The sequence below is a fragment of the Thermothelomyces thermophilus genome, chromosome 3, assembly GCF_000226095.1.
Source record: "Thermothelomyces thermophilus ATCC 42464 chromosome 3, complete sequence".
Lineage (NCBI taxonomy): Eukaryota > Fungi > Ascomycota > Sordariomycetes > Sordariales > Chaetomiaceae > Thermothelomyces > Thermothelomyces thermophilus.
In genome coordinates this window covers 4,568,527-4,589,173 of record NC_016474.1, presented here as the reverse complement: position 1 = coordinate 4,589,173, position 20,647 = coordinate 4,568,527, and the positions used below count along the sequence as shown (strand labels likewise).

The following is a 20,647-nucleotide window of genomic DNA, read 5'->3' as shown; positions in this document are numbered from 1 at the left end:
TCCCAGTGCCGAGCGCGTGGTTTGAGGCTCCAGGCCAGCAAGGTGCGAGAGTGGTGGAGAGTGGTGGAGAGTGGAGAGTGGAGAGTGGGGGAGAGTGGAGAGTGGAGAGTGGAGAGTGGAGAGTGGATATCGACAAGTGACGAGGCTTTCGTTGAGCTATCTCTCGCCCAGCACCAAGATCTTTAGGTTGATCGGCGACAATGACTGTGATCGAGAGCAGTGGTTCATGCAACTGTGTAGTGTACGCTGCAGTTGGAAACGGACGATCGGGGACGACAGGGGACTACCGGGGACTACCGGGGACCGGGCGAGGACGGGGTTTGATTGGCGCAGCGTTGCGTTTGGCGAGATCGACCAATCATCCCCGGCAGTTCTACCTACCATGGCCCGCCGGAGCGTTTTTGTGGCGGACCCAGGGCCAGAGGAACGGTACTCGAGAGTGTGGTCCGTGCCTCTTATGGAAATGCTCTGCGGGAACCACTGGTGCCGACGCAGCTGCAGGCTGAATGGGGCAACCAGACGAGGAAAGGATATCCGTTTGATATCCGTTTGCGGGTCGGCGCTGGCAGAAATTGGGCTGAGGGGAGCAGCAGGGCGCACAGCAATGGACAGGCAAACTCCCTCTTTGGGATGGCAGGGATCAGGCTTTGTGCCAAGTCAGGCCCCGGCTGTCGATCACCCGCTAGCTGTGCGCTATGGGCCAGATAGGAAGCCCGCCCTGGCGTTAGGAGGGGTGGGCCCAGAGAAGCGAGCACGTCGATCATCTTCGGTGCTGCGCATATACGGTACCGACCACTTGTGTACACTGAGATCACGGAGGTATTGCTCAATGCTTCCAGTCGCGTGCAGTGTGCTCTGTAGTGTAGTGTAGTACGATGTAAGTAGTTGTATGTGCTTTGGTCAGACAAGCATGCAGCCGGTGGGGTGCGTCGCAGATAGAACGTTTGCCGGTTGAACGCGTTGGATGAGCGTCCAACGGGCGGGAAGGTGTGAAGTTGTGCGGGCTCCTTGTGCGTGTTCGGCTCTGCATCAGCACTGTCCGCCCTGCTAGGGCACACTAGCTTCTTTAGCATCGTCAGCGTTTCATTTTTCCCGCCTGCCGCGACACTAGAGCTGCCCTGCTCGGGCATTGTAGAGTAGTGCGTGGAGTGGATGGAGCACATAGACACACACCACACACACCCAGTCGTGAAGGTACCAATGGGACTGAGCAAAACCAATGTCCCACAAGTCCCCCGCCGAGCAGCGCGAAGGTGGGGCCGGGGCAGATCGATGGATCACGGATTGCGTCCGATGGGCCGGAGTCGTCTCGAAGATCGGTCGTCGACCGCAGCCGGGGGCCCTGGTCCAGACCACACAGAGCGAGGTGTTGGCATCGGCGGAACCAGGTTGCAGCACGGAACGGGGGAGAGCGCCCCATCCCACCACGCCCTTGTTCAGGTCGAAGACTCGCAGGACGTGGCAGGAGGGCATGCCAGCAATCAGCACGCAACTAACTTGGAAGGTGACTGGGTAGTCTAGGAATGGAGGCAGCAGTGCTCGGCAATGCCCTCGCGTGCCTACCTCCATGGATTCTCCCCGGTCCCTGAACCCTGCAACGAGAACCGCTGGAAGGAGCGATCCTCCCACGCCAGATTTATAGGCCGGCTACCCTGCAAGGACAACGCAATCCAGAACCGACCGGTCCGTCCCTCCCGCGTGTTGCCTAAGCATCCATCCTAGAGTCACTGACGCCTACTAATATCCAGTCTTCACCCATGGCTGCTCACAAGCGTACAGGCAGCAGCCACGGGGTCGGGACCACTGGCCAACCGAGGCAACTGCCGGGGGCAGCGTGTGAAGAGTGTCGAAAGCGGAAGCTGCGATGTAAGAATCGTGATAACTCCCTTTCGTCTTACGCGCCGAGCTCGAAGACAACGATGTCGCCGTGGTCCGACCGGAAGACGGGTTGCGGCTCGCCGTTGGCAGATGGTGGCCGATGATGCTGACAAGGAAACCACCGCGTCCAGGCGACAGACAGCGACCGCAATGTGGAACATGTGCCGACGCCGGTATTGTCTGCGAGATCAACAACAACCGCCTCGCAAGGGGCCCCAAGAAAGGCGACCTAAAAGCGCTGCGCAGCCGCATCGGTGAGTCACCAAACGGCCATGGCGATCTTTTAGGGCTCGGATTTTAGGGATTCCTTAGACTGATCGGACCTTTGAGCAGTTGCGTTGGAGCGCCGGCTCAGCATCGACAACAGCGCTGAAACGCTGTCGATTCTCACAGGCGAATCGCTCCCCGCGACGGCACCCGATCCTCACACAGCTACGCCAATCTCGGATGGGGGATCTCCAACGCTTGTCTCACCAGGTCACAACTCCACAATCTGGGACGGCGAAATCAACGTGCAGGTTCCTCCCATGACCCCCACATCCGATTCGATGGGCTTTTCAACCTTCAAGTTCCCGCCCACACCGCCATCGCCACAACGGGGCACTTTTGTTGACGACCTAATGCGGGCAGACCTGTACGTTCGTCCCTGGTGGTTTCCTCTCACTTTCCCCAACTCCCCTATATTTTGTCCTGCCCATAATTGACTCCCGCATGCCCGTTCAGCGACCAGTTGTACTTTGACAGAGTCCACCCAAATGTTCCCATCTTCAACCAGTCACGGTACTTTGCTCGGGCGCGGCAGACCCAGCACGGCGATGGACCCAGCTACATGCTCTGCCTCCAGTACGCGATGTGGACACTTTCGATGGCGCTTTCGTCTCAATTCGAGAGCTCCCGAGAGATGCTATACAATGAGACGCGACAAATGCTCGAGGCACTGGACCTAACCGATGACGATTTGCAACCAGTACGCATCGAGCACGTCCAGGCGTGGCTACTCGTGGCCTATTACGAGTTGGCCCGTGCGAGCTATCGCCGGGCCTCGATCAGTGCCGGGCGGGCGTTCCGCCTCGTCCAACTCGCCCGCCTGCATGAGGTGGACAACCCTGAAAATACTGTCGAGGGGGAAGATGCCGTGGCTAGAGAGGAACGAAGGAGGACATTCTGGGTGGCCTACTGTCTCGATCGCCTTGGTTGCCTCAAGAGCCGGTGTCCACCGACGCTGACTGAAGAAGTGGTATGTTTCGCATCGTCACACCGCACCATCACACCAGAGAGCTCCTTGGATGATCTTCATTTTCGTTGCAAGGCACACCGATTACTCACTCATTAAACCTGCATTATGACAGATCTGTACCCGCCTCCCGTCCCCGGAGTTGGCTTTTCAAAGCGGCCATCCAATCCCGGGTTGTTTTCTGCCAGAAGCGATCGCGTCAGGCGACCACAACTTCCTCTCCCCCCTTGCGGAATCTGCCGTAACCGTCACCATCTGCGGTCGTGCGTTATCACATAGCAATGTCTCTGGCGTCGAACGGGCGTTTGGAAACCCGTCGCTTGATTTTTGGATCCGGCACGAATGGGTGGACGGCATCCTGACGCGAACACTCGACTCCTTGTCATTGAACGCACCCGTCGTTTCAGCCATAGCCGATCCCATGATATTCTTCGCCTTCATGGTGGCCCACGCAACAACTATCCTCATGTGCCAGATCACGGAAACGTCGAGAATGGATGAGCAGTCGCACGCCAAGGTTGCCGAATATCGCTTGCGTGCCACGCGGTCTGCGCAGGAAATTGCTAGGATGGCCAAGGCACACGAGCATATCGGATATTTCAAGGTGAGACATGCCCGTCCTCTTGTGTCGCTGACATCGGCGCAGCGTCCAGTCCGTGTCGTACACGCGAGACTAATGCACAATGCACGAGGATAGGCTCACATATTCATGCCGTTAGCCGTCTTTTTCGGCGCGTCGCAGCTGGCGGCGGACCGCAAAAGACGACTAAACGGCGACTATGCCTTTCAAAGTCGCCCGCTCGAGACTGAAGGCGAGTCGACACTTGACGACGACTTCCAAGCTTGTATGGATGCGTTGAGGAAGGTGCAGAGCTTTAATCATCTTGCGCGGGATCATTTGGCGGTCCTGGAGTCTCAGGAGTTTGTTCTCGGAGGTTTGTGAGCTGTTTTCAGTATTTCGCGCGATATACCCAGGTTTTACTTCATTGAATATGTCACTCTCTCACTCGAGGATGTCGGAAGACAAAAGTTCTTTGTTATCTGGCGGCGGGTTCTTTTCGTTTTACGGGGTGTAGGGAGAGCTACAGGCGTGCTGAAGGTACTATTTGAGAACGAATTACAAGTTTGGGAATCAGCTATTTTGGTGCATAGGTCATGCGCGCACTACATCTACAACCCTTTGCTGTATGGACTTGTTAGATTCGATTGTGATTTGGTTTCTCTTGTTTTCGCTCAAAGTTGTGCCTACCTAGCTAGGTTAATTATTGCGCATGCAATTCGAGGTAATTAATGCATCAACGTCAGGCGAGGATTGATCAACTCGTAGAACCAAGAACGAGAGATGGGGGTCAGCAAGTAGCCCTGTTCTGCTTGAGATCATTCCCAATGCGGTGGTCCTGGGCGCTTCGACACCTGACCCGACAACGGGGGAGAGAGAGAGGTTGGAATGGTTATTGCAAGTAGTTCGTTCTCCCCACAGCTGTGATAGGCATGAGGTGAAGCCTTATCGGTTGTAGGCTCGACCATATTGGGGTATTTCCAAGTCATTATTTAATTGTGTCACATGAAGCCAGTCAATCTACAATGTATATAATGTTCTCTAAATTTACTAACCACTACCGAAGGCACTTCAATCATATAGGATACATTTTCCCATTAAACATCACCAATACCTTCAGCGACGTACGGGCTCAGCCACACCTTCACGGCGAATGTAACCTTAATTGCGGTCAGTATAGAGGGAAAGAGCACCGCGCAAGGCCAGAAGTGTGGCACCAAATTGCAGATGAGATGAATATTGAAGGATTAGCCCAGTATAATTATAGAAGCAAAGTTCCTTCCTTCGCTTTCCAGTATATATACACTTCAGAGACTCCGAAGCTTCAATGACCAGCACGTAATGCCTAACTAGTTACTACCTAGGTCTAGGAGGCTTAGAGGTATAAGGTAGTAACCTCCCTCTTATAACTCGATATCTCTAGGGCGTTTAATATAGTTAACTATACCCGGCTGCCCGGAGCGCCATATAACACTACAGAGTCCAGTACACAGCAACCACGGTTCCGCTGTCACTCCGTCCCTCTCTGTGGCCACGTGGTTCGCCCAGCGACCTGCGTGTCTTTGTAGCGAGCTAACTCGCCGCGGCCGTGAGCATCCAAGGGCTGCACTCGGGCGCGCTCATAGCCTCGCGTATCTCCTTTGGGGTGGTATATGGCTCCAACCACCTCTTGATCCTTGTTGACTACCGCACGCAACGGTCCCGGGTCGTTGAGAGGCGCCATCCAGTACTCCTTGATGGCCTCCAGCTCTTTGGGCGGTGGCGCTTTGCAATCGCGGAGTGAGGCAGATGGACTCGTAAAATCGAACTCTGACTTGAACGGCGCGGGTTGGACAAGCGTTTTGACCGGATACTCGTACATCTTCATGTCTCGGGGATCGCCAGGGTTCCGTCCCTGCTGAATCCATCTCCTGTCAAAATTCTCTCTGCGGCCGTCAGGCCCATGCTCGACATTTCGGTACTCCTTAGGAAACATGCGCTTTTCGGGGCGCTCCGTCGGCGGTGGTGGAGATCTTGCGACTATGTCGTCAACACGCTTGAGCTGGAGGTTTCCTCGTGGGGTGGCGAATTCCTGATTGAAAGGATGGCATGTTAAACCGGGTTTCAGTTTCGCAGTGAATTAATGAATGAAGCATTCAATGGGCTGAATAGGTAAAACCGAGGCTAGAGGTCCATCTTCGCGAAGATGAAAAGGCGGAAGTCTGGGATAGAAGCAGTGAAGGGATAGAAGGAGGGGAAAGACGGCCAGGAGATATGCCTGCGGTCCACAGAAAGGGAGAAAGGAAAGGACGGTCTGCAGCCACAAAGGACGCCACGGGCAAGCGGAAGCCACAGGCAGGTGGCTGCACCTGCCACGATGAAAAATCCTCAAACGCGGGAATGCTCACCAGTGCGTTCCGTTCGTTGGTTGTGTTCACCCTGCGGTCAGGGCCCACCTGCTTAGAGTTGCTGCTCCCCATATTCAAACCTAATCATGCATATGTTGAGATATGTCCTGTTGAATTGGCGGTTTGGAAGTTGCTGAGGCTGACGATGTCTGACTTGGTCTTTCCCACCATCACTTGCGCGTCGCGTGCCCGTACTTAACAACTTCGGTGCCCTTCAACCCCAGGCCCTGTTGTTTGCCGCCCCTAGAGAGTAATTACCCGTCCATGACAACCTGTCGCCAACCCGATAGCATACATGACGTAGACCCGCGTGTTTGGAACCGGCGCATAAGTTGGTTTCAGGAAGAGCTGAAGCAGGTGGCCGTAGGTACGACCTTACCCAAGTGTCACCTCAATGTAACTTTTGGGCGGCACGAAGAAGAGCGAGACGCTGTCCCGCTAAGGCTCGCCAATACCATGGGGAGACTACCCGAGGAGGACCACTAGTCGTAGAGTGAAGGCCGCGTTCATGGGCGGACGGGCGGCAACGAGGGGTCGAAGTCGTAAAAATAGATCGGTGTAGCCCCTAATTATATTGTTTTAAAAAAGCGGGATGCACGAAGACCCTTGTTTCGCAATGCAAGTTCGAACCAACAACTACCCCGTAGTGCTGGTGGCAGTACAGTATATTACTACATACACAAGTTATACCCATACCTAGTACCTACCTTAGGTACCTACGTATGTACATAATAACATCAGTACATCGGGGGCCTCGGCTGCATCTACGCAACCGCGCGGCTGGGTTGCAACATCTAAATAAGCGCCGCTGCCTTGAACTCAACCGACCCCAACCAATCGTGGTGCGGGGAAGGCGCACAAGCATCTTGTTCCCGGTGCCATTCATCTCGCCATACTCTCCCGCCATCCAAGATATTTCTCTCTCTTCCTTCAATTTTCATATGCCTTACATTCGCATCGCGCTTTCTTGACTGGAGCACATTCTCCCATTGCCCATCATGCCTCAGACAAAGAACGACATTCTCCCCGACAGCGAGATATACGATGAGTATGATGAGATTAAGCCTGGCTGGCAGCCAGTGCTGGATGACATCCTGCGGACATGCAATCCTGAATCTGACCATCACATCGAATATTTGATTGCGTCTCTCATCAAGGAGTACCTGCTGTCGAACGATGATGGCGCAGCCGCGGTCTTTGCACGGCGGTTTGATGAACTCTACGGTACTGTCTACAAGCCCAAGTTCGACGGTTACCGACGCTCCAAGAAAGGTTGGACGGGTTACCTCACAATCTTCTACGAGTTGCTTTTCCGAACTGCAGTTCAAATTCAATATGACGATCCGAAGCAGGAAAAGGTGATCGAACTTCTGGTGGAACTGGGCAAATTGCCATCACGCCCCGCCAAGATCTTTAAGGTCAGCAGCCAATTGCTTTTCACCCTCCATGGTTGTTAGCTGATGATGCACTGCTGACAACTTTGCTGGGCTAGTCATTCGAATGGGTCGACAGCCAGGTTTGGAGCAGCTATCCTCTCTTGCGACGAGGGCTCTATCAGGTTTACGCTGGAGGTTAGTCATGCGCTCGTACCGTGTGCCTCTGCCTCCCTCGGCTCCCTTCTCTCGGGCCTGATGATTCGCGCCGCATTGCTAACCCTTGAGACCTTCCATGAACACAGAGATGTGTCTTCACTGCTTCGGCGACTTGACCAATCCGGACAATCTTCTGTCGCTCAAACGCGCCAGCGCGGAATATGTCAACTACCACGCATTCAGAGCACGCTGCTTAGCAGCTGGGCTGGACGCCGGGGAGGAGGGCCGGTTTCAGAGCGAGGTCCACAGTATCTCGGTCGGCCTGGACCCGGGTGTCCTCGACTACGAAGCGCCAGAGATCGACTGCCAGGTCATGGCAGCCGCGCAGTACATCGTCCTTGCCGGAGACGTGATATATGCCGAGTGCGTCAAGAAGCAGTTGCCGTCCTACCGCTTCGCCTGGAAGGGATGGAAGCACAGCAACGGCCCTTCCGTCTGGAAGCATTGGTCGGCCAAACTCAATGAGATTGCGGATGCTCTGGAGCGAGGAGGAGATCCCGACTTCAAGATTCTTGAAGGAAACAGGGAAGCGTTGACGGACATGGTGATCAAGGCCAGAGACAAGATGTTGGATCTGGAGCCAGAGCTGCCTGCCCAGTCCGAGTCAAGATCCGTGGAGGAAGGAAGGTTGGCAGAGGAGACCACTTCGGCACTGGCAGCAGCGCCAACCGCCCAAGATTCTCAGGTGTCGGCCCCTTCTGACTCTGGCACGGACCCCTCCCACTCAGAGACCCCGGCCACCAATTCAGCTCCAGCTTCGTCGAGCCTTCTCAACACGTGCTCGGCTCTGGTACGGGATTTTGTAAGAAATATATGGAAGTAGGGTGTTGGCCAGACTTGGGATGATTTTGCAGGTCTGTTGTAGTACTTTCTCTGTGTAGTACAGGCGGGAAGCAGCTTCTGCCCCTGGAGCGCGATATCGGGCGACCCGGGAATGCGGAAGCCCAAATGACTTTTGTTTGCACTAATTACTTCGCACCGCAGCCAGCCTGAAAGACCAGAGGCGTGTTTGCTAGAGAAATATTGCGTGACCGTGGTGGCAGCACCAGGAATATCGGAGCAAAGAATGTGCAGATAGTGTACCATGATGCAGCTTATACAGTGCTCTGTACCGCGGTCCTTCATTCCACATTCTCCCCAACCAACCCACCCCCCCCCCCCCCCCACAAAAAAAAAAAAAATAACTCTCCCCACACTTCGCCTTACCCCCTCTTTTTGGGCTGCGGCTGAAGTGGTTAGCTACTACCTTGGTGCCAACTTTGGGTTGCTTGACGAGGCAGATGACGGGGGAAACCACATGGACGGGACGGGAGTTTTCTCTGATGCCCAGGTCTGGTCCGGGTGTCACTGAAGCTGCCCGCACAAGTACTGTGCAGTATGTGTGTGTGTGCGTGTGTTTGTACGCCGTGCATCGAAGTCGACGAAGAGCGAGGTCAGCAATGTCGAGCTTGCGCACAGGCATCGGTGAAGAACCGGCGGCCGCACAGGGATGATCCCTCCTACCCCTGTTCGGCCGTCATCGTCGTCGTCCAGCTCCTCACTCAGGCCGGCGTTAATTATCGCAGCCTCAACAGCACGACGAGCCCCGACCGTTCCGGCGATCCCACAATCGGCGGATCTGCAAGCGATTAACGCGATCCTGGCTGGTTCGCGCCATCCTCTTGGCAACTTTGTCACCACTCGGGGAACCTCCACCATCCTGCATCAGCGAAAATCATTCAGGTCAGTTATCGAACAGGCAGGGTACTCATGCAAGCTAGATCCATAGTGTGAAAACTCCGCGAACTAGCTCCTTATTGGATTACACGCAGGTATGCATGTGCGGACACACACCAAAGTATACGGATTTCATACAAAGTGTTCTTCTCAACAGCAGAAAAGATCCAAGAACGCCCCAACCGCAGACTGCCTCCCTGGCGATACCCAATCAGAGAAGAAAACAAAACGCCACCTCGCATCTGACCCGTACAGGAACTGATAACTCCCGCGTAAACCACGAACCCCCCCACTACTATCCATCGGATAATGCAACCTAAGATGCGTGCACGGATTACCGCACACAAAGTGCTGAGGTGGAGATTCCTGACAACATTCCGCCCCGTCTCCAGCGCGCATTTCCCTTGCATCTCCATCCGTCGACCCCCCGATCAAGCCCTTGCTAACCCCGACAGACGCCAGAGAACCAACTGGGCTACCCCTGGTCGACGGCTTACCCGCACTCGACGAACCGACTCTTCACCGCCACAACCCCCGCCAGCTCGGCCAGGCTTGTGCTCTGCATGATCTCAAAGATCGACATGTCGGCCCCCGCCTTGAGCGCCAACATGTTGCGCAGCTCGACGGCCACTAGCGAGTCGACCCCATAGTCGGCCAGCGACTTGGACGCCACCACGTCACCGTCCCCCAGCATGAAGATGTCTGTTAGCTTTCGTGCAAGTCCCTCCACCACGTGCCCTGCAGCCTCCTCGCGGGTGGCTGACGCGGCGAGCCGGGCGGCCAGGTCGTTGGGCGATGACCCGCCTCCAGACGCCGCCGCCGTTTTCCCACCGTTTTCACATGCCGGCTGCTGGTATTCGAGGCCAGCAAAACGCAGGTCCCGTTTGAGCGCCGAGTCTTCGCCGGGTCCCGCGGGTCCCGTGGGTCCGGTGTTGATGCCGAGGGCGAGCGACCCGGCGTAGGGGGTATTGATGGCGGATCCAATCGCCGAGAGGACGTCACGTTCACTGAGGGCCGCGAAACCATGTCGCTGGAGCGCCTCGATCGTCTTGCCCTGCTCGTCGTCGGCAAGGTAGCCGACCGACTTGACAATGCCAAGGTCGATAGACACGCCTGGTAAACCGCCTTCGACGCGATACCTAGCCAGTGCGTCTTGGAAAGCACCGCCGGCCGAGTAGTTGGACTGGCTGGCAAATCCCGTAACACCAACGAGCGACGACAACATGATGTAGAAGTCAAGGTCGTCAGGTGCCGAAAAGTACTGGTGAAGATTCCAGCTGCCCTGCACTTTCGGGGCTAGCGCGCCCTTATAATCGTCGAGCGTCATGTGCTCCAGAACCGAGTCCTGTAATCTTTGTTAGCTGATGTTGATGTTGGTTTTGACCTCTGGAAAAAGATAATTACTTACTCTGAGTTCCATGCCTCCGTGGATAATGCCCTTGATAGGTGGTCTCCTCGCCCGTGCGTGCTCATCGAGCGCCTTCTTCAGCTCCTCCATGTTCGAGATATCACAGCCAATGGCCGTGACATCCGTATTATTCCCTGAAGCACTGAGCTCCTCTTGGAGACTTTCGATCTTGCCTGCAGAATTGGCGCTCCTGGAAATGACAACTAAGTGTTTGGCGCCGTGTTCTGCCAGCCAGTGGCAGATGGATCTGCCGATACCACCAAACCCTCCCACGACGACGTAAGAGGCATCAGTACGCAGCCTGGTTCCAGCTGCGCGGGGGACGACCTGAATTCACAAAGTTAGACATGTTTTATCCTGAACTTTCCGCGTCATTTCTCACCGGAACCAACGTCTCGGGGGTGACCGAGAGGACAATCTTGCCCATATGCTTGCCGGCCTGCATGAGGCGGAAGGCCTTTTCGACGTCTGACAGCGGGTACACCGTGACAGGGTGGACTGCGTCAATCTCTTTTGCAGCCACAAGCTTAACCACATGCTTGAGAATCCTGTTGGCCTGGATTGGTTTGCGCTCGCCCAAAGCGACGACATCAACGCTGGAGAAGGATACTGCCCTGGTGAAGGCCTCCATAGCCAGGCTGTTGTTGACCTCGAAATCGCGCTTGCCTAGTTCCACAAAGCGACCAAAAGGCGCAAGGCAATTGAAACTCTCCTGCAAAAGAGTGCCCGCCAGCGAGTTGAGGACGACGTCCACTCCCTTGCCCTGGGTCATCTCCATGATTCCCGCAGCAAAGGATGTGTTGCGACTGGAGAAGATGTGATCCTCCTGGATCCCGTAACGCTCCATCAAGAAGCGCTTCTTTTCTTCGGAGCCAACTGTGACGAACACCTCCGCCCCGACGCGCTGTGCCAGCATGACTGCCGCCTGGCCCACGCCACCGGTTGCGGAGTGGATCAGAACAGATTCGCCCGGCTGGAGCCTGGCAATGTCGTATAGGGAAAGATAGGCTGTGACGAACTGGGTTGGCAACGATGCGGCGGTTTCGAACGTCATCTCGTCGGGGATATGCACCGCACTGCTCCAGTGCACTCTGGTCCTGCTGCCATAATGTCCTCTCAGCAGAACCGAGACGCGGTCGCCCGGTCGATATCCCATGGCTGCCGCTCCCGCACTCGCTCGCTTGATAATTCCGGCACAGTCGTATCCCATAACTTTCGATTTCAGCTGGCCCATGGCGACCATCACGTCGCGGAAATTGACGCCAAATGCCCTCGGTTCCACCTCGACGAAGTCGTCCGGAAGGGGCTCCGCCGCCGTAGGATCGTCATTGAACGCTAGCGTATCCAGAAGCCCAGTCGTGCCGATCGTGAGACGGAGTGGGCGATCTGACTGCAGGAACGGCTCTAGTTTCGGGGTCGGAGTCTCCGTCGCCTTAGAGAACACGGCCTTGTTCCGATCCGAGTCCTTGAAGTATCTCGGGACATAGATCACTCCATCTCGTTCCGCGAACTCGTAGTCGCGCGTGATCTCGGTCACGGATTCATCGAAGAAATGCCTAAACACGTCGGTAATTGAGAGAATGGACTCGGAAGACCACAAAGACTGGGATGGATCAAGATCCAGCGTTCCCAGACGCTTTCCAGAGTACTCCTGCCTCAGTGATCTCAGGAAGCCTGCAGCCAAACTGGCGAGGGGGTTTTTGCAAGCCGCAGCGCCACCATGGGTGAGCCAGAGCATGCCCTTGGACCGAGTGCAAATGGCCTTGAGCCCTTCGAATTGCTCATGATTGACGTTGGCCAGGACGGGTTTTTCTGGGTCGTCAATAAAAACGCAGACTTTGTTCTCGTCGGCTGGTGTATCCTCCAGAGTGTGCACGGTTGGGACAGTCCAGGTGAGGACGCCAATGGACAGCCGCAGTTGGTCGATCCAGGATTCGGGAATGGATCGTCCCGCCGTGACAATCGCGATGTCAAATCCGAACTTCGGCGGGGCCGATACCGCGGTCGAGGACATCACGCTGAACGAGTACAACTCGTCATCATCGCAGTCGTGCACTTCAGTCTCCACGCCTCGGAAGCCAGTTTGGTGAAGCACCCGGTCCCACATAGGGATTGTCAGCGACGGACTGAACTTGCGGTCCTCCTCCTCGCCTGCAGCCACTTGTTAGCCAGAATTAATAGCAAACAAGCGAGGAAGCAGTTACTTACTCAGCCACCAGCCCTGAAGGAACCCAAAAACAAACTGAATGTCCATCTGATCTTTGGTGGTTTCCATGATGAAGAGCTTGCCCCCTGGCTTGAGCAATTTCCTGACGTTGGTCATGGTATTCCGCATGGACTGTGTGGCGTGGAGAACCTGGCAAGCAATGACAACGTCATATGTGCCTTCTTCGAACCCCTGAGCGGCAGGGTCTTGCTCAATGTCGAGTTTTCTGTAACGCATGAGGCCCTTCCAGTCCTTGAACTTCTCCTTCGCCGCCTCGAAGAAGCCCGAAGACACGTCTGTGAAGTCGTATGAGCCAATGTTTTGGGAGCCACTTCTCCCAAGGGCGTTCAGAATTTGCGTCGTGGCGCCACCTGTCCCGCCGCCGATTTCGATCATCTTAGCCCGTGGGTTCTTGTGTGCGTAGAGTGCCACCAACTCGGCAAGCTTCGCATTCGCTCTAGCCCACTTCAGTCCATCAAGGTAGTACCTGGAAAGCAGACCGTCCTCGAGCATCAGTTCAAGAGCAGTGACCTCGTTTCGGAGGAGGGGGACGATGCTTGCCCCGAGCTTGCAGACGATCTCGCCGTTTGTGCTGCCAGTCCTGACCTTCTCCAGGAGTCTGGCCCGCTCCTTCGGAGTAGCTTTGACCCAGTCGCTGCTGTCCGGAGCCAGCTCGTTCGTTCGTGCGAGCTCAACCTGGAGTCTCATCCAGATGTAGAACTTCTTCTGGTACCAGTCGAGACGCTTGATATCAGCTGCTGTGAGCTCAGAAAGGGCATGGCAAATGTAGAAAAGACAAGCCCGGCGGAGATCCATCAACAGCTGGGCCTCCTTGCCGGAGAGCTCGCTTCCAAGTTGTCTCTTCAAGTACGAATCCTTGATGAAGCTGATATCAGGGACCCACTGCTCTGTGGAAAACTTCTCATGCTCCCAGGCGGGTGACTCGTGAGCAGGCGCGTCACCGATGGATTGGTAAGTAAAGTCCTCGATGGTAATAAGCGCCGATTTGGAAACACCCCGATCTTCGTTTGTCGCGTCGGTTACTGAAATGGAGGTGGTCATGCTCTGGTTATCAAGGTGGTTCAAGTTCGTGTAAGCTTTGAACGCATGGCCGGCCTGACTGCTGATATCATGGGCGATCCAGAGCTTGCGAATCGACCTGGGCACCTTCGGAGTTCCAACTGTGTTACCTGCATCCGGAAGAGCGGTATACGCAGCCTGGAACACGGAATCGAGTGTTGTCGGATGCACGACGTGCCGGTGCTGTTGTTGTTTCGGCATGGTTGCCTCGGAATCGGCTACGGTGAAAGACGTGACCGACTGCTTGCCTCGGGCGCGAATGGCTTTGAGGTTCTGAAAAATCGGTCCGTGGGAAATTCCTCCTGCACTTAAACTGGCGTAGATGTCCCGTGGGCTGATCCGAATTCTGTACGCCGAGTCTTCCAGTGGTTGATCGATGGTCCGTCTCGTGGTTTTGGCACCTTGCTCGCCTTCAGACGCGTACTCGACCAAGATAAGACCCCTGCAGTGATCAGTCCATTTATTTTCGGAACTGACCGATTGAATTTGGAACTCCGACCAATCCCTGGTATCAAGCGCTCTGTCACCACATGGGCGCAGCGCGAGCTGTAGCTCGATGCCCTCAGCCGTCTCGGGCACGACCAGTGCGTTGAGGATGTCGACGTCACGAAGCTGGTAGCCCTGTATCTTCCTATCAGGAGCGTTCCTAGAAGCAAGGTAGGACGCTCCTTCAATGGCCATCGACAAGTATCCGGCAGCTGGGTAGATGATGTTGCCCTGCACAACGTGGTCCCTGACCCAGGGCACGTCGTTGATGCGGATGAAATGCCTCCACGAGGGAGCGCTCAAGTTGGTACCAAGAACTAGGGAGCCTAACAGATCGTGAGGGCGCTCGGCTCTGGCGCGAAGCGCCTTGTTAGCCCGTGGTTCAATCCAATGGCGGGCTTGGTGATTCCAAGGGTAGTGAGGAAGGTCGTGCAGGACCTTCAAGCCGTGCGTCCCATACGGAAAGTTGACAGCGGCAAGATTCAGCGGATAGGACCTCTGAATTAGGTTCCCAACCAGGGTGAGCATCGTATCCACGGCGTTATGTTTCCGGACCAAGCAGCTCGCATAGGGGATATCGATATCCCCAAACTCGGGCATCCTCATGATGTCTTGAATGGGCCCAGAGAGCGCGGCATGCGGCCCGACTTCAACAACCATGTCAACAGCCGGCTCGCTTCCGGGAGCTTCGAAACACATGCTGCGGAAAGCCTCGACAAATCGCACTGGACCGGTCAAGCTCCTGACCCAGTGACCCGGGCTCGCGATCTCTCCCACATCCTCCAGCCGAGTACCGGTGGCGGGGGACGAAAAGACCACGTTGAGATGATCCTGTGCGGGACGGATCTTGTTGTTCATTGATGCATAGTAGGCGTCTGCAACGGACTCCATGTGATGGGAATGCCAGGCAGCGTCGACTTTGAGCCTTCGAGCGAAGATGTTGTCCTTCTTCAGAACAGCCTCGAGTTCCTCAATTCCGCAGACATCACCAGAAACGGTGATGCTGCTCGGACTGTTCTCACAAGCCAGGACGACTTTGCCGTTGGACACGAGCGAAAGGTACTTGTCGCTATCCTTTGCTCCCAGGCCGACAGCCATCATACCACCTTTCCTAGCAAACTGGCGGTTTCCTTCTGACGCCAACCCTCCGCGCGCGAATGCAATCGTCATGGCAGAGGCGAGGTCGAGGGCGCCTGCAGCGTAAGCGGCAGCAATCTCTCCGCTGGAGTGGCTCGTAACTGCGGTAGGATGTATCCCCCAAGCGCGCAGTAGCTCGGTCAGAGCTATCTGCACAGCAACGCAGAGAGGTGTGCTGTAGTCTAGTTCGTTGACTCTCGACGTTTCCTGGTCCCGGCTGAGTTCCTCTGCAGGATTGGGTTGTCAGCAAACATCGATCCGATCACGGTCCGAACAACAAAACTTACCTATTACATTCCAATCAGCCCCTAGCTTCTTGAGCTGAGCATCACAGTCAAGTAGGGCCGCCTTGAAAACCGGGTAGGCATCGATGAGCTCCCTCCCCATGGCCCACCATTGAGCACCTTGGCCGGTGTACACAAAGCCCAGCCGTAGAGTTTCGGACGTTGCTCTCCTGACAGGCTTGACGTTGCCGGACTCGAGAGTACTTACGAGGCCAGCAATGCTGCTACCCGTAAAGATCGACACCCAAGGGAACTGGGTCCGACGGTGGCCGAGCGTGTAAGCAAGATTATCGAGGAAGGCATGCTCATCGGCTACCTTGGTCGCGAGCAGGTGGCCCTTTAAGTTGTTTGCCATCGCTTGAGTTGCCCTTTCGTCCTTTCCGCTCAGGATAAAAATGCGGGAGCGTGTCAAATCCACATCGTCATCAAGACCGACAGCGCTGTCCTTGCGGTGGCCATTAGGATTCCCGTTTGGGCCGTTTGCATGCCCATTCGCAAGTCCGTTGCTGACGCCATTTCCGTTCCTAATATTTGTTGATGCAGCGATCCGAGGCAGGTTCGAGGTGGAGGCGAGATAAGAATCGAGAGATTCCATGATGACGTGGGCGTTGGATCCGCCATAGCCAAAATTGTTGATCGAGGCACGCCTGATGCCTTCCCGTTCTGGCCAGGATTCCAGGGAGGTGGGCACCTGTTAGGCAGAAACAGTCAGTTATTAATTACTGAGTTTTCGGAGTCCTCTTCTTCCTCCCATATCATTTCGTTCCTGGGCTGGCATGAATATTAAGGAAACGCGAAGCTATGGGAAACAAGCCGACCTTGAGTTTCCACTCGTCCAAGTGGAGCTTTGGGTTTGGCGTCTTGAAGTTGATGCTCGGCGGAATCTGACCCTTTTCGAGCGCCAGCGCAACCTTGATGACGGCTGCAACGCCACTCGCCGCCTCGGTGTGGCCAATGTTGGTCTTGACCGACCCGATTCTCAGAGGCTGGCCGTCTGGCCTCGAGTCCTTGAACACCGAGGCGATGGCGGCCACCTCGATAGGGTCTCCGGTCGGCGTTCCTGTGCCGTGCGCCTCGAAGTAGGCCGTGTGCGCCGGGTCGAGACCGGCTCGCCGGTAGCAGTCACGGACCAAGGCTTCCTGTGCCTCGCCGCTGGGCGTGGTGATGGTTTCGGTTTTGCCATCCTGGTTCACCCCGCTCTCCCGAATGATTGCACGTATCGGATCGCCATCGCGGAGTGCGTCGTCAAGCCTCTTCAGGATTACGGTGGCCGAACCCTCGCCGCGGCCGTATCCGTTTGCGCGACTGTCGAAGGCGTACGACTTGCCATCCTTGGAGATCAATCTAAGTTTCGCACGCGTTAGCCCATCACTGGGTGTATTATTTCACGCGGGCGCAAGGCAAAACTAACGTCATGGATGACATTGCCAGGAACATGTCAGGATTAAACATGATATTCGCCCCGCCGACGATGGCCATGTTCGACTCTCCTGTCCGCAAGCTCTGACATCCCTGATGTAGAGCTGTGAGAGTTGTTGAGCAACCGGTGTCAACCGACATGCTCGGTCCTCGCAAATCAAAGAAATGGGAGAGCCTATTCGATGCCATTGCCGCCCCCGTCCCCATGAGCAGAAACCTTGGCAGCGAGTCGGGATCTCGGACGAGGCTCTCATGGTAGTCACGGAAAAAGGAACCGGCAAAAACTGCCGTGTTAGAGCCGGCCACATCTTGTAATGAAAGACCGGCTGTTGTCTCATGTCAGTATTTGTCCCGATCAGGCTGCGTTGAAGGGAGGGAGGACGCGATTCATACCGCTTTCAAGGGCTTCGTAGGTCGACTCCAGTTGCAGGCGAAATTGCGGATCTAATGCCTAATTGCCACGCTCTTAGAAAGATTGCCCAAGAAAAAGGGACCATCCCTGGAGCTTAGGATGTCCAACTTACTGCTGCTGTCTCTGCGGACAGATTGAAGAAATGGGCATCAAACAAACCAACATCCTCCTTGAGGAAGTGGCCTCCAACAACGTTTGTCTGATTCACAACCCGTCAGCTGCCAGGCCGCACTTGACCGAACACCTTTCTGCAAGACTCACCCCGTTCAGCTTTTCAAAATTCGGGTGATGAAAGCCGTCAATGTTGAACCTGTCCTTTGGGATCTCTGACCAGGCACTCCTCCCCTCGGCTAGGAGCTTCCACAGTTTCTCTGGGCTGTCGACGTCGCCAGCGAATCGACAGCTCATGCCAATGACGGCAATTGGAGTGTTGTTAGCCATGATTGCGTGCGGGTGTCTTTCAGCTTCTGTTGTTCCAGTGTTGTTGAAACCAGGTCACGGCCGATCAGATCTACTAGAGGTATTGCCACGATGCGGACGTAGGAAAGGGTGCTCGATGGTAGATATACGGTTTTACCTTATCTCCACTTATCCCAGTAACTATCTCTACCAAGACAATTGATTTAGCGTTGGGGGAATACGATAACAGGGTGAGCCTTTGGCGCCTCATTGGAGCTCCGTTCCTTCCTCCTGGGCGCCATCTTGACCTACAAGAAGCGTTGACAAGCGAGGCCAGACCAGCTGCTTTCAGCTTTGAATGAGACGTCAACTCGCTGAATAGCTGGATCAAGATACTCCGAGACCACCCCATTGGGGCAAGGACGAAACTCCGAGTCGGCCTGTGCGTTCCCTTAGCCAGGGGGTGGATGATGATGATTGTGGGTGTCCACTAATTAGCGCCTGGGAGATCTCCAGCCTGTGAGAACGAGACAAGGAAAGCACGCACGTCATAATTCGCATGTCTGTTCCATGCAAGGTTGTTCTGCCCCTGTCTGGACCAACTCTGCTGAACTTGAATGTCCCCGCCGACGGAGCGGAGAAGTTTCGTGCGGCAGATGGTGAGACCACTCCGCGAGAAACTCCGGACTCCCGGGTGACGACCCACTCCGATTCTAAACTCCGGGGTCAGCGAACGACGAACTAGGAGTGAGCCAGATGACACTCCTAATGCTGCTCCCCTATTTCGGAGAACAGCTTTGACAAAGATGGTTCTCATTCTTAGTGATTAGCTAAGACCTGCCATTTCCCGATTTAATCCTCCTTGGGGTTCTGGCAGTCATGGGAACACTAGGTCGGTCTCCGGAACAAAACCATTGGCGTAATGCAGGGTCCCAAGTGTATAAGTACCGACTGCTGAGGTGCTGCGTAAAGAGGTTTGCTGCAGTGGGGGTCACCTAGCAATTCAAGGTTGCTTGGTAGCTAGTCATTGGCCTGTTGGCGCCCAGCCAAGATGTATTAATCCTGGCCCTTGACAGCGGGACCACGGCGATCGTGAGGGGTTGACGAACCATCTATATGCTAAAAGTCGACGAAAGCGTCCGTTGGTGATAGCAGATCTCAGCCACAGCCCCCTCCCCCCCGGTCGAGTTCAGATCCATTCTCGAACACTGGCATCGAGCACAGTGCCGCTCCTTGCATCTCTTCCACCAGCGACAGCAGCCTTGCAGACTTGGAGGCGCGCATAAGCGTGAAGCGGCTTTTCATGACGCAGGGATAACGGCCCCAAAAGTTGGTCTGAGGGTCTGGCCGGTTGGTCCAGAGACACTCAGCGGTAATTATTGTATGTACATACATGTTTCAATATTTCTTGGGGTGGTTCATTGACCAAGGAAACGAGAACCACTTCCAAAAAAAAAGGAAAATAAAAAAAGCATTTGCATGCTGGTTGGCATTTGATACTACCTGTGGGGGCATATGTGATACCAGCAATTAAGCTGGGTTGAAAAATCAGCTTGAGTGCAGTATCATCTCCTCGTCTTTGTCCGCAGGGGCGGGACGGGAGTGGTGCGGGTGATCAGCAGGCTGCTGCTACTCGCTTTGAACCCGCAACCCACGAAGCTGGCTAGACACGAAGTATGTAACAGTATGTATGTACAGTACGTACGTACATACATACTCATAGTACAGTACATACATACATTCCCACAGGGTTATACTTACCGGGCTCTGTCTTTGATCGGCCCGCACAGGAAGGCTCGAGGCAAGCTGTCACATCTGCGGCAGCTCGGGGTCTGCGCTGTTCCTGGCCCGGTCCCGGGAGGGCAAGATGCAGCCAATGGGCAACGTGCCGCGAAGCGAATCTCGATCCGAGCTCCTGGGGATCGCGGGCCGGCGCATCCTCAGCTACCCGTCCCAGGCAAGTCACGGTCGATCCATCTGATGTCGTGCTGCAGCTCAGAGGCACTAGGAAAGCCAACAGAAGGCCAACAGCGGCTTGTTCCGCGCAGCAAAAATCTGATGACTTGATCTCACGACGAAGTACGATTGCGAGCCCAACATGTGGTCCTCCTGGCCAAGGGAAGTATTGTTACCCTTATGTACTGTACTGTACTGTACATGCAGTAATTACGCATTACAAACAGAACCGTGGTTGCACCGGCATACTCCCAGAGCGTCTTTGAAGACTTCTTCAGCACATTTACAAGTTTGAAGAATTAATATGGAGTTTTTACTCGGGCATACCTCCCTCATGCGTTCGCCACCGCATTATCCCCAACGAGAAGACCTAACTCTTTCTAACTATAGTCTCTGCTGTCTCAACCTTGAATGTGATCCCCTTTGTCGGGACCCTTGTCGAACGATACCCTTGTTGGGCAAAACACTACACTACTCCGTACCCCGAGTGAACT

The 20,647-nt window shown here is 55.1% G+C and overlaps 6 protein-coding genes across 6 annotated transcripts; 2 read left to right on the top strand and 4 right to left on the bottom strand.

Annotated features, from left to right (window-relative positions):
• Positions 1-156: 156 nt before the first annotated feature.
• Positions 157-1,473, bottom strand: MYCTH_2110635 (uncharacterized protein; the record flags this gene model as incomplete). Its single annotated transcript, XM_003663494.1, has 4 exons — positions 157-204; positions 382-577; positions 943-1,118; positions 1,183-1,473. 4 exons carry the CDS (start codon positions 1,471-1,473, stop codon positions 157-159), a joined length of 711 nt encoding a protein of 236 aa, XP_003663542.1.
• A 190-nt stretch (positions 1,474-1,663) lies between these two features.
• On the top strand, positions 1,664-4,046 carry MYCTH_2305551 (uncharacterized protein). Its single transcript, XM_003663493.1, has 5 exons — positions 1,664-1,866; positions 2,010-2,132; positions 2,212-2,512; positions 2,602-3,115; positions 3,228-4,046. Exons 1-5 carry the CDS (start codon positions 1,758-1,760, stop codon positions 3,807-3,809), a joined length of 1,629 nt encoding a protein of 542 aa, XP_003663541.1. The 5' UTR covers positions 1,664-1,757; the 3' UTR covers positions 3,810-4,046.
• An 858-nt stretch (positions 4,047-4,904) lies between these two features.
• Positions 4,905-6,403, bottom strand: MYCTH_2305546 (uncharacterized protein). Its single transcript, XM_003663492.1, has 2 exons — positions 6,059-6,403; positions 4,905-5,742 (listed from the first exon to the last, which is right to left on the bottom strand). The coding sequence occupies exons 1-2, from the start codon at positions 6,128-6,130 to the stop codon at positions 5,182-5,184; spliced, it is 633 nt and encodes a 210-aa protein (XP_003663540.1). The 5' UTR covers positions 6,131-6,403; the 3' UTR covers positions 4,905-5,181.
• Positions 6,404-6,903: 500 nt separating this feature from the next.
• Positions 6,904-8,741, top strand: MYCTH_2305543 (uncharacterized protein). The gene is made up of 3 exons (XM_003663491.1): positions 6,904-7,476; positions 7,551-7,629; positions 7,737-8,741. Exons 1-3 carry the CDS (start codon positions 7,057-7,059, stop codon positions 8,471-8,473), a joined length of 1,236 nt encoding a protein of 411 aa, XP_003663539.1. The 5' UTR covers positions 6,904-7,056; the 3' UTR covers positions 8,474-8,741.
• A 641-nt stretch (positions 8,742-9,382) lies between these two features.
• Positions 9,383-18,399, bottom strand: MYCTH_115501 (polyketide synthase). Its single transcript, XM_003663490.1, is given in 12 exon segments — positions 9,383-10,711; positions 10,775-11,101; positions 11,157-12,927; positions 13,158-13,159; positions 13,170-13,841; positions 14,025-15,910; positions 15,971-16,658; positions 16,786-17,311; positions 17,379-17,712; positions 17,780-17,837; positions 17,911-17,997; positions 18,060-18,399. 12 exon segments carry the CDS (start codon positions 18,237-18,239, stop codon positions 9,860-9,862), a joined length of 7,383 nt encoding a protein of 2,460 aa, XP_003663538.1. The 5' UTR covers positions 18,240-18,399; the 3' UTR covers positions 9,383-9,859.
• A 956-nt stretch (positions 18,400-19,355) lies between these two features.
• MYCTH_2110630 (uncharacterized protein) lies at positions 19,356-20,505 on the bottom strand (the record flags this gene model as incomplete). Its single annotated transcript, XM_003663489.1, has 4 exons — positions 19,356-19,540; positions 19,959-20,201; positions 20,261-20,338; positions 20,481-20,505. The coding sequence occupies 4 exons, from the start codon at positions 20,503-20,505 to the stop codon at positions 19,356-19,358; spliced, it is 531 nt and encodes a 176-aa protein (XP_003663537.1).
• Between the last annotated feature and the right edge of the window lie 142 nt (positions 20,506-20,647).

What these genes read in the sequence shown, in the direction of transcription:
- MYCTH_2305551 (XM_003663493.1), top strand. Translation starts at nt 1,758, where the DNA reads ATGGCTGCTCACAAGCGTACAGGCAGCAGCCACGGGGTCGGGACCACT. An exon ending in TCGAAAGCGGAAGCTGCGAT is followed by an intron (nt 1,867 to 2,009) that starts GTAAGAATCGTG and finishes CACCGCGTCCAG; the next exon opens with GCGACAGACAGCGACCGCAA. An exon ending in AGCGCTGCGCAGCCGCATCG is followed by an intron (nt 2,133 to 2,211) that starts GTGAGTCACCAA and finishes ACCTTTGAGCAG; the next exon opens with TTGCGTTGGAGCGCCGGCTC.
- MYCTH_2305546 (XM_003663492.1), bottom strand. Translation starts at nt 6,130, where the DNA reads ATGGGGAGCAGCAACTCTAAGCAGGTGGGCCCTGACCGCAGGGTGAAC. An exon ending in CCAACGAACGGAACGCACTG is followed by an intron (nt 5,743 to 6,058) that starts GTGAGCATTCCC and finishes CCTTTCAATCAG; the next exon opens with GAATTCGCCACCCCACGAGG.
- MYCTH_2305543 (XM_003663491.1), top strand. Translation starts at nt 7,057, where the DNA reads ATGCCTCAGACAAAGAACGACATTCTCCCCGACAGCGAGATATACGAT. An exon ending in GCCCCGCCAAGATCTTTAAG is followed by an intron (nt 7,477 to 7,550) that starts GTCAGCAGCCAA and finishes TTGCTGGGCTAG; the next exon opens with TCATTCGAATGGGTCGACAG. An exon ending in CTATCAGGTTTACGCTGGAG is followed by an intron (nt 7,630 to 7,736) that starts GTTAGTCATGCG and finishes CCATGAACACAG; the next exon opens with AGATGTGTCTTCACTGCTTC.
- MYCTH_115501 (XM_003663490.1), bottom strand. Translation starts at nt 18,239, where the DNA reads ATGGCTAACAACACTCCAATTGCCGTCATTGGCATGAGCTGTCGATTC. An exon ending in ATTTTGAAAAGCTGAACGGG is followed by an intron (nt 17,998 to 18,059) that starts GTGAGTCTTGCA and finishes GTTGTGAATCAG; the next exon opens with ACAAACGTTGTTGGAGGCCA. An exon ending in GGCTGATTGGAATGTAATAG is followed by an intron (nt 15,911 to 15,970) that starts GTAAGTTTTGTT and finishes CCAATCCTGCAG; the next exon opens with AGGAACTCAGCCGGGACCAG.